The sequence below is a fragment of the Sturnus vulgaris genome, chromosome 1 (assembly GCF_052056855.1).
Source record: "Sturnus vulgaris isolate bStuVul1 chromosome 1, bStuVul1.hap1, whole genome shotgun sequence".
Taxonomy (NCBI): Eukaryota; Metazoa; Chordata; class Aves; order Passeriformes; family Sturnidae; genus Sturnus; species Sturnus vulgaris.
The window spans coordinates 133,627,349-133,644,459 of NC_142243.1; the positions used below are offsets into that span (position 1 = coordinate 133,627,349).

At 40.6% G+C, this 17,111-nt stretch overlaps 1 protein-coding gene and 1 non-coding gene across 2 annotated transcripts; both read right to left on the reverse strand.

Annotated features, from left to right (window-relative positions):
• Nucleotides 1-4,775: 4,775 nt before the first annotated feature.
• CFAP418 (cilia and flagella associated protein 418) lies at nucleotides 4,776-15,305 on the reverse strand. The gene is made up of 6 exons (XM_014879827.2): nucleotides 15,035-15,305; nucleotides 13,129-13,228; nucleotides 10,661-10,731; nucleotides 10,074-10,139; nucleotides 9,178-9,273; nucleotides 4,776-7,231 (listed from the first exon to the last, which is right to left on the reverse strand). The coding sequence occupies exons 1-6, from the start codon at nucleotides 15,139-15,141 to the stop codon at nucleotides 7,072-7,074; spliced, it is 600 nt and encodes a 199-aa protein (XP_014735313.2). The 5' UTR covers nucleotides 15,142-15,305; the 3' UTR covers nucleotides 4,776-7,071.
• A 54-nt stretch (nucleotides 15,306-15,359) lies between these two features.
• TRNAS-AGA (transfer RNA serine (anticodon AGA)) lies at nucleotides 15,360-15,441 on the reverse strand. Its single transcript has one exon. It is a non-coding gene; the product is annotated as a tRNA-Ser (tRNA).
• Nucleotides 15,442-17,111: the final 1,670 nt, after the last annotated feature.

The window sequence follows — 17,111 nt, forward strand, 5'->3', positions numbered from 1 at the left end:
ATTTATTTTAAAACGTATGAAGCATGAATGTGCTCAGTTAAAGTAAGAACTGTCAAAAATACCACGAAGTGTCTAAAGCCCACTCTGCTGTTAGCTTATTGCAATTTCCCCATGGTCTCCCACATATTTCTGCTCTTGGCTAGGACACAGCCCAGCCCATCTGTCTGCAGGGAGAGGAGGGTGTTCCTTCCCTTCCTCCTGGGACTCACTGGGCAGCAGGCATGAAACACGTGGTGTCACTTTCTTTGATGTACACCGCAGCCAGATGCCCTGCAGGTGGGAGGGGCATTTCTGGTGGCAACCTGCACCGGGGTTTAGCCTGAGCTTTAGGGGTAGTCCTGTCTCAAGGCACAAGGCGATGCCTCCCAGCCCTATGTTACTATCATTCATTTGAGCATGGCTGTAGAAAAAGGAAAATATTTAATTCCAGACAAGTTAATGAACTCTCATTTTCAGCCCTTAGTCCTTTAAATAGCAGGACAGGAAATATGAGTAACTTGCAACATCTGACAGAAAAGGAAAGTAGCTGCTTCATTCTTTTATGGCCTGTTACCCTATTGAACAATGACGTGAGAATGTGTTGGGACAAACATGATGAGGTGCTCTCTGCCACGAGGTACCCATTAGGCTGTTTGTTTTTCCCCTATTTAAAGGTGTCATTTGCTTTATGATGGATCCTGAAAATACCCAAGGTAACCACATGCCCAGCACTGGCTGAGAACGAAGAGTAGAGAATTGTTATTGCAAGGCCTGCCAAATGATTTGACATCTGGAAATTATCCAGTTTGCAAATGCATACTTTATAAAGAAGTAATGTTCTCCAGGTTTTAGGAAGGATTTGCAATATACCACAGAGGAAAAACTCTTTTGCAAAACTAGAACGATTAAAGATTTTAGCTTACCCTAGCAACCCTAGTGTGGAGCACCTGGCTGGATACTCTGGTGCTAAGACTGCTGACAGCTGTGTCACCATGTCCTCCTGTGCTTAGGACATGTGTGGTACTCATGTTCAGTGAGCAGAACAGATGGACCCCAACATCCTCTTGACTTGAATTATTTTATCCATTCAAATCCATAATGTTGTCTTTGCAATGACCCAGGACAGGTTGCTTTATTGCTGTTGAACACATGGGTGGACTCTTATACCACTCTCCTTTTTCATAGTTTGCTTCTACCCTTCCCTCACTGGAATAGAACTAAATATAAATCTAGCATGGAGGATGGGGACAGCGAAAGGGAAAGGAAAAGATGTTTCAGATACATGTGTGAAGATGCAACTAAAAGAGTGCTTTAAACTGCTTCCAGGTCTCAATTTTAGCCAAAATAATTTCTCAGTATACTTTGGGGAAGACATGAAAAATGAGATTCATCATTCAAAGAAAAATAAATGTTGGGGAGCCTAGCATTTAGTGTCTCTTCAGCCACTGAGGAGAACATATTGATAGAATGGTGCTTTGCTGTGCTGCAGACTCAGGGCAGATGGATTTCCCAAAATATATACACACACATAAATCAAAAGGAAAATTACATCGTGTGTTAATGAGCAACTGATTACACTTTAAATAAGTGTTTTGAAGCCATATATCTGCCACTTGTAAACAAGACATCTCACTGATCCAAAGCACATAAGACAATGCAGCAACAGCTTTTATCTCTGAAGAGGTGGAACCAGAGCTGTGCCAGGACTGATATAAAATCGGTAATCTAAAAATTAAACCAGATATTGTAGTGAGTATTCAGATTCAGGAAAGGCTTATATTCCTTTATGGCTAGTAAGATTAATAATAACTCTTACTATGACAAAGTTTTTATTTTTAAAGACACGCATCGTCCTCCTTCAGCATGCAGATTAATCTCTTCCTGCAAGTGCCAGTAACCCAGACTGAATGAGACTGTAATACACAAAGCATTATTTTGGATAAGTGGCCCCCAGATACAATCCCTTCCTAAACTCATCTGCACGTGTACGATTGTACTCTGATTACACTGATGAGAATGGTCTTCCCAGGAAGGGCCAGGCAGCTCTCACAGCCTGCTGTAGCAATTGATACACTTTTTCTTATCAGCATCCTGAGCAGCCCGCTCTGCCTAGATAAGGAGTTTGATGCTAAATTCAACCTTCCTGTCTCTGGTAGCAGCTTCCCCCTTCCTGTGACTGCTGTTTACATCAGGGCAGTCAGGACACGGAATTCCGAGCACACTCACACTGCTGACTACCCCAAAGCTCCTAGCTGGAAGATGCATGCTCACTATCACATCTACTGCAATATCTTAAAGTAATATGGCTTGCCTTTGAATAGAGATTGAAAAATTATGTGGATACCTTATAAATATCACCTATCACCATTCAAGAGTGAACATTTTTTTCCCCTCTGCAAGCAATCACATTTTCTAAGCAGAGGAATTTAAGGTACTAAGGAGCTAGAATATTATATGCTGGTTTGACCACTGTGAAAATGCCTTTCTCTGCCTCCCAGATCTTTAGCAAAAAGTTTTGAAGCTGTAAGGGTTTCAGTTTCACTAAACTCTCTTAAAGACCTTCAATATCTTCTGCTTATATTTGAATTACAGTTATGAACCACTGTCTAAGAGGGTTTTACATGCCCTGAATATCTTAGCTCTTATATCTAAATATAATATCTATGTTAGCTATTATCTCTAAAACCTATCAACAGAAAACAGGTTTCAAAATACTGCAGGGAACGCTGAAGAAGGGAATGGGGGGATGGATTCACCCTCATCTTCTGGGCGAGCCTGTGGAATTGCAGTCATAAAAGATTCCTAGAAAGGACACCTCCCACGTGGACTTTCGTCCTTGCTTTTGGCAAATGGTGGACATTTGAACTTCTCCCTGCAGTTTGGTATTTTTATTTCTTTCAATTACATGGGTCTTTACTTTAGAAGCAAACAAAAACCAACAGCTTATTTCTTCTCTGAAAAAATGTTTTATCAAAACATATGAAACCTCTCAGAGTGTGCTACTCAGCCTTGCTTGTTCCTTTCTGCTCTATTAAACTTTTAATTCAATTGTTTCCTCTATTAGAAGAAATCAAGTAAGTAAAGAAGGAAGTGTCACTTACCTATGGTGTAATTAGGCTAAATTTATAAATACTCCCTATTTTATGAGTAAAGTAAGTAAACTTTAGTTTCATGGTTTAAATGTTTGTGCTTCTTGTCACTTATGCAGAAACAGAAACAACTTCTCTGGTTATTGGAAATAATATTTACTTCCATCCACTTTAAATCTACTTTGTACACTCAAACTTTCTGGATTCCCAAAGAACCAGGAGAGAGTTCAGAGAGTGAGACTTCACTAACCTCAGCTGTGGCTCATGGATGATGGACTGCAGGATGCAGGTCTTTGGAGATTCTCATGCTGTGTCTCAGACTGCTCTGCAGCATTTCTGGTCTACACTGCTTTCCTACATAGACAGAAACAACTTTTTTTTTTTCTTTCCAATTTCTAAATTTTGGGCTTTTAATATTTCCTTTTCAAGAGCTGTCACCTTGGGTGATGTGCTATATAAATTTTGTATTGAACATCAGAAGATCCTAACATATGCAACCTCTACTTGCCAAAATTATTTAACATTTTCAGGAAAAATTAATTTGGGCAGGGTGAAAAAATTGTGAGGCAATTCCGGTTTTCTACTGATGTTATTAGAACATAAACATACACAAATATACCTACGTATGGACACACAGAGAGTTTTTTATGCTTCTTTACATGATAGTTAAAAATTTAATCTACTTCAGTATTGGTCAAGGACGACTTGAAGACCATTTGGATGAATTCATACAAAAATCAATTGGAATTGCTACAGATCTAGTTACCCCACTTATAATGACACTAGTAGGAGACAAATGCAAGAAGCCTTCGTCTGCTGAATGTAAACCACTGTTACAGAAAAAAATAGGAGTATGAGGTTCTGTAAGTGAAGCAGAAGCCTGACCTGTAACTCTCGGCGGTGCTGCTCTGCCCTCTGCAGACTGGATTGTATAATCACATATTAACCCTGATCACGTACTTCTAAAGCACATCTAACTCCAGAGAAAAAGAAGTTATCAAAGTGAATGAAACACACATGAACATCACTGTGACACTGCAAGTCCTAAATAAGTCAGGAGTACTGCTGAGGCAGTGGCTGGTTTCTGAGTATCCTCACTGTGTCCACACTGCCAATTAAGTTGGGGAAATAATTATTGCCTGAATAGCACCAAAGCCTGGAATCCAAATTCAGAATGAAGTACAGGAAGTACTTATGTTAATTAATCTAATATAAATCACACGGCATTTCTGGACGGTGGAGAAAGAAGTTCCAACTCCCATATGCAGAGCAACTCCTCCCTGGTACTATGAGCAGTTTTCTACAGCACGACCCAGGGCAAGTGGACCACAGCAAATGCTTCACTGATACACCACTCTGCAAGCTGTTTAGCTATATGCCACCCTGCACAGCACCTGCCTCCACCTTTTATCCTTGGTAAACATCCAAGAAATGTGGCAAATGCATCCACCTTTATGAGCTCTATATAATTTTATGTTCTCTCCTCATGTTAGCTGGTAAAGAATGTTAAAACTTATTTAATTCTCCTCTATTTGCTACATCTCCACTGATGTAAGAAAACACACACAACAGTATTTACTGCTTCTTATGAGCTAAACAATGCTTTTGAACTAAGGACATGCCATAACCCTTCTGACAGAAAACATCATCGTTATAAGGCTTCTCTTGGATAGGAACAATAAAATAGAATTCATACAACGATCCAGATTAGTTCCAACTTTTCATTTTATTAAGAGCTGACATTTGAAAAACTTTCTCAAAGCACACATGCCAAACCCATGGCATCAGATGTGGCCCTCACAGATGAGCAGCACCTGATGCTCCTTTACTCAACCTGCCTGCAGTTATCAGGTGTCACACCACAGACAGAATGTCAGATCTTCTGAAAAAGGAGCCCGGCAGGAAGAAAAATTTGCGTACACAGCTCCTAACATAGCACTTCTTGTATTGTGACTACCACATGTACTGGTTACATGACCCAAAGACTCACGTGTCAGGAAACAAGATAAGTGGCAGTCTTTCAGCAAGTGGCAGCATTTACAGAATATCTTCAGCACAAAACTAGGTGTTTGGGAAAAAAAAAATCTTTATTTGCTATAATAGAGTGCAGAGCTTGCTACATGTAATGTTATTACGCTTGTGTAAGTTAAGTTTAATGGCAGATCAATTATTAATAATGATTCTTCTTAACTATATTCACCCTCTCATAGTTTGCAGGTAAAACAAGTGAAAGATAAGTCAGCAGCATATTAAAATTTGATGGAATCTCATTTTGTCACCCTTCATTGCTTTTGATCTTTGAGGGATCTGCTGCAGACTAATGGGACAGGCTAGAAAATTTTCATGCATATCAGTAAGCAAAATAAAAGTCTTAAATTTTCACCTTGCCCATTTCACAAATGTAAATGGTATTATTATTCCAAAGCAAAAAATTGGAGGAAAACAATGTTCACGTTTATACTTAGCAACACTGTTCTCCAGTACTGCCATTTGACAACAGCTGAGTTGCATTCTTAAACAGAATTTTTTATGTATTCTTAAACAGAATTCTCTACCTAATCCCTGCCATCTCAGATAACCAACACAGAAATATCACTAAGGATCTGGGATACATCTTGAAAACCTTGTACAGTCTGACAATACCTTCATCAAACAAACATTCACGCTCTAGTTTTACCTTTCCTTACATTCTTTTCATCCGAGGACTTTGGAGTGTTTTGTAACATGTAAAGGAAATCAAATCTTAATACTGCTCCTCCTTCCAACAAAATAATTGTAGCTAATGACATAGCAATTATTCTCAAATCTAGAAAAATGATAAATTCTGAAAACCTGTACAAGAAGCATTATTTCTGTACCTGTTTACAACTCTCCTTGGACAAAAAGCTGTCATATCCCACCACTCTGACCAAGGCCAGAAACAAGTTAACTACACTTGAATAAGCCTGATTATTTCAAGGGAATGTTGAGGCTACAGGAGAAACACTCCCTTTCCAAGTCACATAAGACTTGGTCTCATGAATTGAGATGGGAATTTAGTGAGTTTGTAAGCAAGACAATTCACCAAGTAACAATGTTACTGAGGGAAGAGAGTGTGTTGAAACAGGACAGTAACACTTTTTGAATATAAAATTTTTTAAAGAGAAGCTGAAGTGAAAGCTAAGTGAAACTGAAAAAAGAATCTGAATTTCAACACCAGTGGGGATATATGTTTTCTCACTCTTAAAAACCTGAGCCTTTCTCTCTTGAAAATACTTCCGAATCTCTTTAAAATTACATATTTAATAATTGCACATTAACGTGTTCATCTCTTGTGTGGTGAAGGCTGAAGAGAAGTTCAAGAAATTCATTGTGGTAGAAGTCCTTAGTCAGCAGAAAGTACTCTGAAGAAAGCAGTAGGAACTGGAAGAGAATTTTCAGCACCTGCAGTTTTGGCTATTGGTGGGTAAAAGGAAGTAAAGTTTTGGGGTGTGCTGCAACCTTCAAGATAAGAGTTGATTGCAAAGTAATTTTTTAAGAGATAAAGAACCACTTGCCCATTAACAACTATGAGCAAAACATAAGAGCAGGATTCACGTCTGTGCAGAAATTCGTATGCTTGTGTTTCATGGTTGTTTCCCAAACCACCATTTTGAGTCCAAGATTCTGCAGACATGGGAAATGAGGCTCTCTGCTGCATGTGAGGAACAGTCTCAAGGTGCTTTTCCCATGCTCGCATCTGTTATTTCCTCTTCTTTTCTTTAACACTACTGAGTATGAAACTTTAACCTCATTTAGCTTCCAGAAAGCCTCCAAGTTGGTTATTTCTCCTAGTAATTCAACTCCCCACACTGCTTTCAAGACAGCTAAATTAAAAAAAAAAAATCAGGTCGAAATCTGGGTATTATAATCTATTTCTAGATCTAACTATTCAATTTTCCATCTGTTCTCAGAAAACTGGGTAGGAAACAAATTGTTTTTAAGAGCCATTTCCACACAAGCAGGTATCCCACACGAGGAGACTTCATTCTCCATGTTTACCACAAACCCACCGAAGCTGTGGCTCTGTTTGGAGGTCAGTTAATTCATCAATGGATCTCCAGCTGCACTGACAAGCGTATGCACGTGCTCCTTTCTTCTTTATCATCTTTGCTCTTAGTTTACTGAACTCAGGCATGTTATTCCTGCCAAAGAAGTGAATTCATCTTAGGATCATTCTGGGTTGTTTTGTTTTGTTTTAAAGAAAAAATATTCATGAGGCCATTTCAAATCAGAAAACATCTTAAGGACAATTCTGAATATCACTGTCATGGATGAATATAGGGATATATTTGAGTTCTGTTTTGAACACAGTCCTTTCCTGAGAGAAGTCTCAGTGTGTAGTTTCTGTGTTCTCAGATCAACTACAGACTGATGTTTTTGTAAATAATGTTATCTGTTGGGTTTAAAGTCTTCCAGTCAGCCCCCAGAGAAAGAACTGGGAAGGAAACCAAGCAGAGCTAATTCTTGTGTTTAAAAATTACCCAAAAATGTATTTATCTTATCAAATTTACTGTAAAAATTGCTATGCATAATGGGTACAATTACAGAGTTAAACTTTTCATCAGGAACTGTTACTCAAGGTGATTGTTATAGTGACTGAAATGAAATGGCCATAAGAGGGTAGACTTACATCAAATCAGAAATAATTCCTGTGCAGCCATTAACAATAACAAATGAAAAATCAGCATGCTATGACAAAAACAAGTTGTTTCAAAAAAACGAAGTAAAAATGTAGCATTTTAGCTATCTCTGCTCTCATTACCTCCTCCTGGCCACTGGCCACTGAATTGCTCAAAAACAACATTAACAAGCCAAATTAAATAAAGAAAACCCAAACCAAGTATAAAGGGAAGGATTTTTAGAAAAAGAGATCACACACCTATTGATGGGAGGAAAACGTTTAATCTTTAAGTTTGCTTTCTAAAATTCAGGTTTGTCAAAATAAACAGCTAAACATCTTGCTAAAGATTACAGATTTTATCAATGTTTTGAGTATCTGATACTAATGCCACTCATGGTTTTTTCTTTCATTTCATTTATTAATTTCAAGATCTGAGAAGCAAAATAATTTTGACTTTGGGCAAATTACAGAATCCCACTTTTGTTTAAACCTTTTCCACTACCAAACTAACCTTAGGAGAATTGTGTAGCGTGGTATTTTTAAAGCTGCTTTAAATAATGGGAAAAATAATGACATTCAATAAGAAATGTGAATTTTGAGACTGGAAGAAAAATCCAGGAATAACCAAAGATGTAACACAGGAAAAATAATGTAAAAGGAGCTGATATCTCCATTAATGTTCTTCTCTGACAGTCACATCACTGTCCAAGCATATACTCTGCACACATCCACCTCTTCCATCAGTTAATGGGCACACACAGAGACTGTGCTAAAATAAGAAGAATCAAATTTTGATGTCTATTAGGAACGTGCCTACTACACTACCTTTCACCAAGTCTTGGCATTAGCTTTAGAGAAATTGGAAATAAGAACTCCTTACTTTTAAGTCTTCAAAAACTATTCAAAGAATTAAAGACATCATAATATAAGCAGTGAACAAAAATGTCACCTCTCCATTTAACCAAACTTTGCTTCAAGAAAGAAATCTGTTAAGAAATAAAGCTATTTGATTTTCACTGAACATGACAGCACACCTGATAGTGGAATAAAGCACATCTGACTTGAAACCATCACAATCCCTATGACTGAAGGTGAGGGGCAAAGCACATGCTGAATAGTCTGTATTCACGTTGTTGACATTGTAGATACCCTACAGTGGTTGGCAGAGTCCAACCCATCACATGGATTACCTGCTTATTTCACCAATAAACTGGCCTTTTGATCCACGAAACTTGCATTCTTTTTAAAAGCAGAGGGAGAGACATGAGAGAAGAGATAGAAAAGGATGAAAACAGATTTTGGGAGATGATGCTTCCCCCTCCCCACAGACTGTCCCACTTGATCCCAAACAGTAGCATGCATGCTTCTTTTTAGGTGACACAGCAGTGCCAAGGGCTTCTCATCTTTCCTGTTCTTACTGAGCCCAAAAGTACAGTAGCACAACATTAATACCCACTCCAGACTCACCTGAAAAAAAGATAATCACAGGACTGATCCCAGACGTAGTCATTGAAAAGTGACACACGGAAGTCACAAGCAGTACAACGTAGCTGATCACATGTTCTGGACAAAGAAGAACAAACAAATCAGAGAAGCTGACTGATACAATATACATCCATCATAAATGGGCCAAAGTACAGCACTCACTCAGAAATACTAGAAACAATGTCAGCTAACCTTAATGCTTTTACATCTCTGGCACGTTCAGAATTATGATATGTGATTTAATTATATGTTCATGTATTATTTTTACAGGTTCCTATCCTCACTGAACACATAAACTGATATTCACCTGATATATTCTCTTTAGTCTTCCTCACTGGTATAGCAGTGATGGGCAGCACCCAAATATGTGTTGAGTACACAATTACTTACTGGAAAAATTGCCACATGGAAATGCAATACTGTTCTCTAGGATGTTGTGGATAAATCATCAAAGTACCTCTTCTGCTAAATTCAGCTGCAATTGTGAAGCACTAACCATTTTCAGTTCAGGTTCTGGGATGATTTCAACCAGCCTACTGATTTAAGTCACATACTTGGCATCACATAGAGAGATGAAGAGAGGCAGGGAAAAATAATGCAGCAGCAATTTCCTTAACTACTTGTTACTGATTTTTGGTTTCATGTCTCATTTGCAAGCATCTTTCAACACCTCAAACAAACAAAAGGTCAAGTGGTCAACAACAGAGGACTGGAAGGGATCAGCTGATTTCAACTGCAGTTACAGGCAGCCATTTCTTTAGATGACTGTAAGGCTGTCCTGCCCACTTCAAATGCAGAACTTTGTATCAGCACAGAAACACAGCTGTGAATAAAAATAATGGTAAAGCAAGTAGCACATTTTTTTTCAGGTTTCCTACCTTTTTGAAATATTTGTTCCTATCCCAGATGGTGAAAGGCTTCCACCCAGATACACTGGACAGCATCTATATGGATTCATTAAAATATATTAAATTATAGCAAAAGAGGCTGGAGAAAGCAGTACAACATTTCTCCTAGTTTAACACCACGGTATTTATAAAAGAATATTTTTAAAATATAGGCAAAGCATCCAAATGCTTGTAAACTACAGAATTTTAAAATTTTCATTATCAAAGTGTTCAAAGAAAAACTCTATGAAAATCACTCTCTATGCCAAATATATAAGGGTCTACATATTGCAGCATTTGATAAATGTATATTTCCATAAGGCAAAGGAAGATGTTGTTCAACAGTTAAATAATTAATAAATAAATATAAATAAATTTACTATAATTTATTTTCACCACATGAAAACATATTAACAATTCTTTGAAATTACCTGTTTATCTTTGTTTTTCTTTAAAAAGACTGTCTCTCTTCTCAGTGTCTTTCTCAAGAAATTCAGCAGATTAAACAGCAGCAGTATTATTAGACTAGTAAGAAGTTATAATCAAGCAATGTCCAACAAGCCCCATTTTTCACCTACCTTTTCCCATATGCCTGTACAACAACACTATTTCTTTCAGGCGTGAGACTTGAAGAATTAGACTTCAATTTCTGTTTAAAAACAACCAAAGAATAAAATGCAGAATTACAGCAAAATCAAATTATTCTGTTTTACTTAATAAGCAGGAGCCAGAAAATCTCAGTCACAAAAGAAGGGGACGAAGGCTTTGGGAATTTTCTTGTTCAAGTTTGTGAGGCTCTGAAGTAACAGGTAAGTGAGGTACAAGGCTTCTCTTCCCACACTGAATTTCCAGCTCTGGCTAAAGGAATTCCACACCACACGATCACTTAAGACTTTACAATCAAGACTTACTATTTCATGCCCTTTTAAAAATAATTTTGCTTTTAAAACCAGTCATAATTTGAAACCCTCTCCCTCAATGGTTTTTAGCTTTTGTTTTATTAAAACCCATCAAGAACTGAGATTATTCAAAAAGACAGAGTCTTTGAAAGGTTTCTTATTTTCTGCACACAGAAGAGTTTATTTGAATTCTAGAATATGAGAACTCTAGATCTTAAATGGGAAGTTCTAGGGATATAAAATGATAAAATTATATTAATTTACTGGTATAATTCTCTCTCCCTCAGGTGTATAGAAGTATTTTTTGTTGGTGCAAATTTAGTCACTCTGTAAAAAATCAAATACAAACAAAACAAAAACAATGTCACTTGTGAAAATAAGGGAATCTGCAGGAGGTTATGAAGTATAAGTAACACCATTTTCTACTGCTGATACTCAAACGAATATCTATTTTCAATGCCTTCTATCATTATAACTGTCTTAAAAATGTAAATTTGCAGCTTCATCTCCATCTCCTGCTGTGAAATGAGAAGACATTTACAGAGGATACAAAACAAGGAGCAGTGGTTGGTGTATCAGATGACTGAGCTGCCATTAAGAGAGACCTCAAATGACTTCCAGAAATGGGGTGAGAAGAATCTCTTCAAGTTCAGCTAAGGTGAAATGCAAACTCTGCCCCAGGGGAGGACTAATCCTTATGCACAGAACACTATTGTGGGCTGACCAGCCAGAAAGCAGCTTTGCAGAGAAGGCTGTGGGAAATTCAGTTGATAACAAGTTGACCATGAGCCAGCAATAAGCCCTTGCAGCACAGAGAGCCAACAGTAGCTTGGGATACATTAGGAGGGATGCTGCCAGCATGTCCAGGGAGGTGATCCCTTCTCTCTACTCAGCATTGATGAGACAGAATCAAAGAATCATTTCAGCTGGAAGGGACCCTGCTCAAAACAGGGGTCAGTTTCAGTAGCTTTCCAAGGACTGTGTCCAGCTGCATTTTGAAAACCTCCACAGATGGAGACTCCACAACCTCTCTGTGAAGACTGTCCCTGTTTGACCACTCTCACAGTAAGAAAAATGTTTTCTTGTGTACAGATGGTATTTTGTTTGTTTCAGTGTACGCCCATTGCCTCTTGTCCTGTCACTGTCACTCTATGGAGGAGAGTCTGGCCCCTTCTTTACTACAACCATAGCTATTTACACACATTGATAAGATCTCCCTGGAGCCTTCTCTTCTCCAGACTGAACAGTCCCAGCTCTCTCAGCTGCTCCTCAGATGACAGGCATTTCAGTCTCTTAACCATCTCCATGGGCCTTTGCTGGAGGTTCTCCAGTAGCTCCATCTCTGTCTTGTATTTGAGAGACCAGAATGGGTCACATTACTCCAGATTACTCCAGATTACCTCACAGACATGTCTGGAGCACTATGTCCAGTACAAAAGAGGCATACATATAATGGAGTGGGTACAGGAAAGGACCATGAAGGTCTTCTAAATCATTAAGGATTTAGACCATCTCACATCCAGGTATAAGCTAAGAGAGGTGGAATTGTTTAGCCTGGAGAAAACAATGGTCAGGAGAACCTTATGAAGGTATGTCAGGGAAAAAGAAAGAAAACATAGCCAGACTCTTCTCAGTGGGGATCACTGACAGGAGAGGCAATGGGTGCAAACTGAAGCACAAGAATTTCCACTCAAACATATGAAAAATCTTTACGACTTGTGAGGGTGGTCAAACATTGGAAAAGGCTACTTAGAGAGGCTGCAGTCTACATCCTCAGGGATAATTGAAAGCCATTTGGACACAGTCCTGGGCAACTGGCTCTAGGCAGTCTTGTTTAAGCAGGTGGTTGGATTAGATGATCTCCAGTGGTCCCTCTTCCAACTGCGATCATTCTGTGATTCTGAGCATTGACACTATAGTCTATTTTAAACTAGCATTTCTTTTAATTGCCTGTTATTGCCTAGGTAAGAACATCTCTTTATATGTCTCCTGTTCCTCACCACAAGATTACTGCATTTTCCTTTCTGCTTTATTTTCCAAGTTTATTCAGCAGATTGTTTTCATTAATATTTTGATTTTTTCACTTATGATGCTGTTACTTCCATCTGAACCTGACTTGTTCTCAACTTCTCCAAACCCCTACTCACCAGAGGTGTTTTGGTAAAGCTGCTGTCATTACAGATTTCATCAATAATGTCGTCTAGATCTTCTTCACTGCTGCCAGCCCTCATTAACACTTTAGCTGATCTGAAAAATAAATACATCAGCCTTCATTTTTGTAGCAAGACTACAGCAATTTTAAGAGGTGTGAGTTAAAAAATATAAACAGTTTCACCTGTCTCACCTAATATTTTTATAGTATCTCAGGTAGGCCATCCAAATCATGACTGAACAGATGTAAACTGCAGGATAACACCTTTCAGTCACTGTTGAGTTGTCCCATCATAGGCCTTATTTTTGCTAGCTTCTTTTACTTCCAACCACTGCCAACCATGAATAAAACTATGACAGTATAACTAACCCCTGCTACACTTACTGGCCAATTAATTGGGCAACCCTGATTTTTCACATTTAGCTTCAGCAGCAGGAATATGAGAAGGTCAGAGGAAGGTCTCTACTCAAGCTACACAACTGCAGGAGTCCTGAAGGGAATTCCTGCCTAACTGGATGCATTTAGAAAGATCACCTGCACTTTGCTTTTGCTCAAGTAACACTCAAGTCTGCTATTTGCTAGCTCTTTGTCAAAGAGAGGCCTGTAGTACTGCTGCATTAACCATTCAAGAACAAATCTACTCCTGAGAAAGAAAACAATGTAATTTTCTTTCCAAGAATGTCATTTGATTGACTAAATTTAAGTGCTCATCTAATCATTATGCAAACAACACTGAAGTCCAGTAAGGTGGTCAAGGGCAGTGGTCTTGCTGGTCTTGCATTAGTCATTGGATTTTTCAAGACCCTTTCCTGAGACTCCGAAATGTGTGTTGGGTAAGCGCTCAGCAGCCCAGCTGTGGAGACATCTGGCCAAGCCTCTCTGGTCCCCAGATCTTCCAAAGGGAGTCTGAGATGCCTGTGAGAGCTGGGATGTAAACCTGATGGTCAGGAGGGAAACCTAAGGGCAGGCAAAGATGCCGTGGTGGAAACCTCAGGGCCTGAGGGCAGGCTGGGATGTCAGACACTGAATGCTTGGCAACTCTGTCAGCAATGACCCTGTCAGGACCAAACTTGCAAAATCACCATTATGAAAATAGTGGAATTTGACGCAGATACCTTAAAGTGTAGCATGTAAGTTTAGTGCTTACTGTAGCGGATATGGTAACTAAAGTATGAACAGAAAAAACAGACCCGAGGGAAGAGCACGAAGCTGTGTCAAGGGAGGTTTAGGCTGGATATCAGGAAAAGATTCTTCACCCAGAGGGTGGCTGGGCACTGGAACAGGGTCCCCAGGGAAGTGGTCACAGCACCAGCCTGACAGAGTTCAAGAAGTGTTTGGACACTGCTCTCAAGCGCATGGTGTGACTACTGGGGTGTCCTGGGCAGGACTTCAATGATCCTCGTGGGTCCCTTCCAACGTAGAATATTCTGTGATTTTGGTGAAATGACTGAAGTATCAAGAGAACAAAAACTTTGATAATGCTATTGCTAAAGTTCTTCCTGCTCTAAATCTTGAGATTTATAGATATTTGAGGCCAGTTATATACAGAGAGCTATCATAAGGTCAGCTACAGAGCCAAGTAATCCCCAACCCTAACCCCGAGGCAAATTAGTGCAGCTTTTAACGCCATATTTAATCCAAGGTTGCGGTACACGTAGGAGACAAAGACTGTCTGAAGTAACTAAACTCGCTGGCACACGATTTCGGTCTTTAAAAAACACGGGCTGCAAGTGACGCTGATCGACCGTCGGCCCGGTTGGGGCTCCTGAACCCGCGTATTTTGGGTTCCTGAGAGATGTGGCCGCGCGGGGCGGGCAGGGAGGGGCTGCGCGCCCCCCAGGCGGCCCCTCGCTCGGCGGGGAGGGGTGTGAGGGCGGCGGGACCGCGGCGGGAGCGCTAACCTGCCCTCCTTGGCCGCCGCGGGCTCCTCCTCGCCGCCGCCGCCGCCGCGCCGCTGGCACAGCCGCCTCTCCACCTCGTCCAGCAGCCGGTCCAGCTCGTCCGCCATCTTGCCGCCCCGCGGTTGCCAAGGCGGCGGCGGCGGCGGCGGCGGCGGCGGCAGGGGCGGGGTCTGCCCGCCCGGCCGGGGCCGGGGCGAGGGCAGCTGGGGGGGCCTGCGGGGCTCGGGCCGCGGCCGCGCCCCCGCAGAGCCGCTCCCGGGATTCAGCGGTGAACAGCGGGGAGGGGAAGGAAAAATAAGAAAAATTGATACCACGTGACCGCGGTCGTAGTCGGCAGGATTCGAACCTGCGCGGGGAGACCCCAATGGATTTCTAGTCCATCGCCTTAACCACTCGGCCACGACTACGCATGCTGCAAGAGGCCTTCCCGCCTTCTCATGACGGGTTAGCGGAGAAAGGACGCGGTTTGGTGCTTGGCTCCGTCCTCCTCACGGGGCGCAGTGAAAGGTTTAAAATAGAGGTTAGGCTTAATGCGTCTGTCATGCAGATCGCTCGGCTGGATATTGGTCTGTTTAGAGCAAAACCAAATGGTTAGGCTTTGCAAAGTCCCGCGGGAGAAGCCCGTTGTTTTTTTTAAGTTAATTTTTTTTAGTTTTTTTAGTTTGTTTGTTTGTTTTGTTTTGTTTTGTTTTGTTTTGTTTTGTTTTGTTTTGTTTTTGGCGCAGATGAGGAGTTGCGGAGAGAGCGGCCAGCCCCCACAGCGCCCGGGAAGTCGGGGCGGGCATTTTTGAGGAAAGTGCCATACAGGTGGCTGTTGCCAATCGCCCTGTTAATAAATCCAGACAAACGTAGGAGGTGTCAGTCACCACTCTTCCAATGCCAGCTCCACCTCCCCTCTGGTCAGGGACACCCGGGAGGTGAGATATGCCGAGGTGAGCACACTGCCTACAGTGTCAGTGAATGCTGTATATTATTATATATTTTTAGAAATATAATGAAGCAATTTAGAGAGAGAGGTCGTGTTACGCTAAACAGAGCATTGCCATCTCCTTAGCTCAGCACAGTGCTTTTACCCACGATGGCTCAAAATTTGTCACCCTGTGATGAAGTGGGATCTGCTGTCCTTAAGAGCTCCAAGCAAAGCCTCTTGGTAACAAGGTATTTTACAATTCTCTGGGTATTTCAATTAATGAGTTGCAAGCCCTGTCTGAATTCCCTCGTACTTAAGCTTTTATTTCATTGTTCCATTTTCCTCCCCACATATCTCAGGTCGCTGTTAATACCCCCATCCGATCCACGGCAGTGCTGCTGGGGGAGATGTGTAGGGTCAAAGAGTTGTGAGCCTTTGCTGGGCTGATGCGATGGAAGAAACGAAATAGTGTTGATGCTGCTCCAGCTCTTTTAAGTGGTCCCTTGGCCAGGACTCTGTGTCATGTAGGTAAATTCAATCCAGAAGAAGTGGATTTTTGGGTGGAATTTTTACATTCATCTCTTGCAGCTGTGGAGAGTTTAAACTAATCACAATTTTCCCCAGTATGCCATCATCTCTGTAATTTGAAAAAGGATCAGGAGCCCACAGGCTTGGAAAATCTTGAAGAAACTCTTGTCCTGAAATACATCATCACATGTGGAAAAGACCACTTGCTGCATCATCTTAAAGGAGCTTAAGAATGCTGAAATCCAGTATCATTCTGGCATTCTTTCAAATGGCCTTAGAAATCTGAGTACATTCTCTTTTGACTGCAGAACAGCTTCTTTCCCTTTCCATCAATCCTGTGGCTGTCAGTGTGTCTGTTGCAAGGTGCCAAAAATGTATGGGGTGTCTATGGGATAATGGTGCCAAAGTCAGGGGTGCCTCGAGGCCTTCTCCCATGAACTCGTTGCAGCATTTGCTCAGTTGGAAAGCATTTGAAACCAAAAAGAAAACAAAAAAGAAAGAAAAAGAAAAAAAAAGAAAAAAGGCATAGACCTTTAAAAATTGTTGAACTGAAAAGATTGGCTTTGTGCAGATTGCTGCCTGCTGTTTAGATCCTTGTTGTTCAAAACTTCTGAAAGGTCTGATGCAATCAAAGAGACT

Excerpts from the sequence above, each read along its gene's own strand:
- CFAP418 (XM_014879827.2), bottom strand. The coding sequence starts at position 15,141 with ATGGCGGACGAGCTGGACCGGCTGCTGGACGAGGTGGAGAGGCGGCTG. Across the intron at positions 13,229-15,034 it reads GCGGCGGCCAAGGAGGGCAG|ATCAGCTAAAGTGTTAATGA; the intron begins GTTAGCGCTCCC and ends TTTATTTTTCAG. Across the intron at positions 10,732-13,128 it reads GCTTTACCAAAACACCTCTG|AAATTGAAGTCTAATTCTTC; the intron begins GTGAGTAGGGGT and ends GTTTTTAAACAG.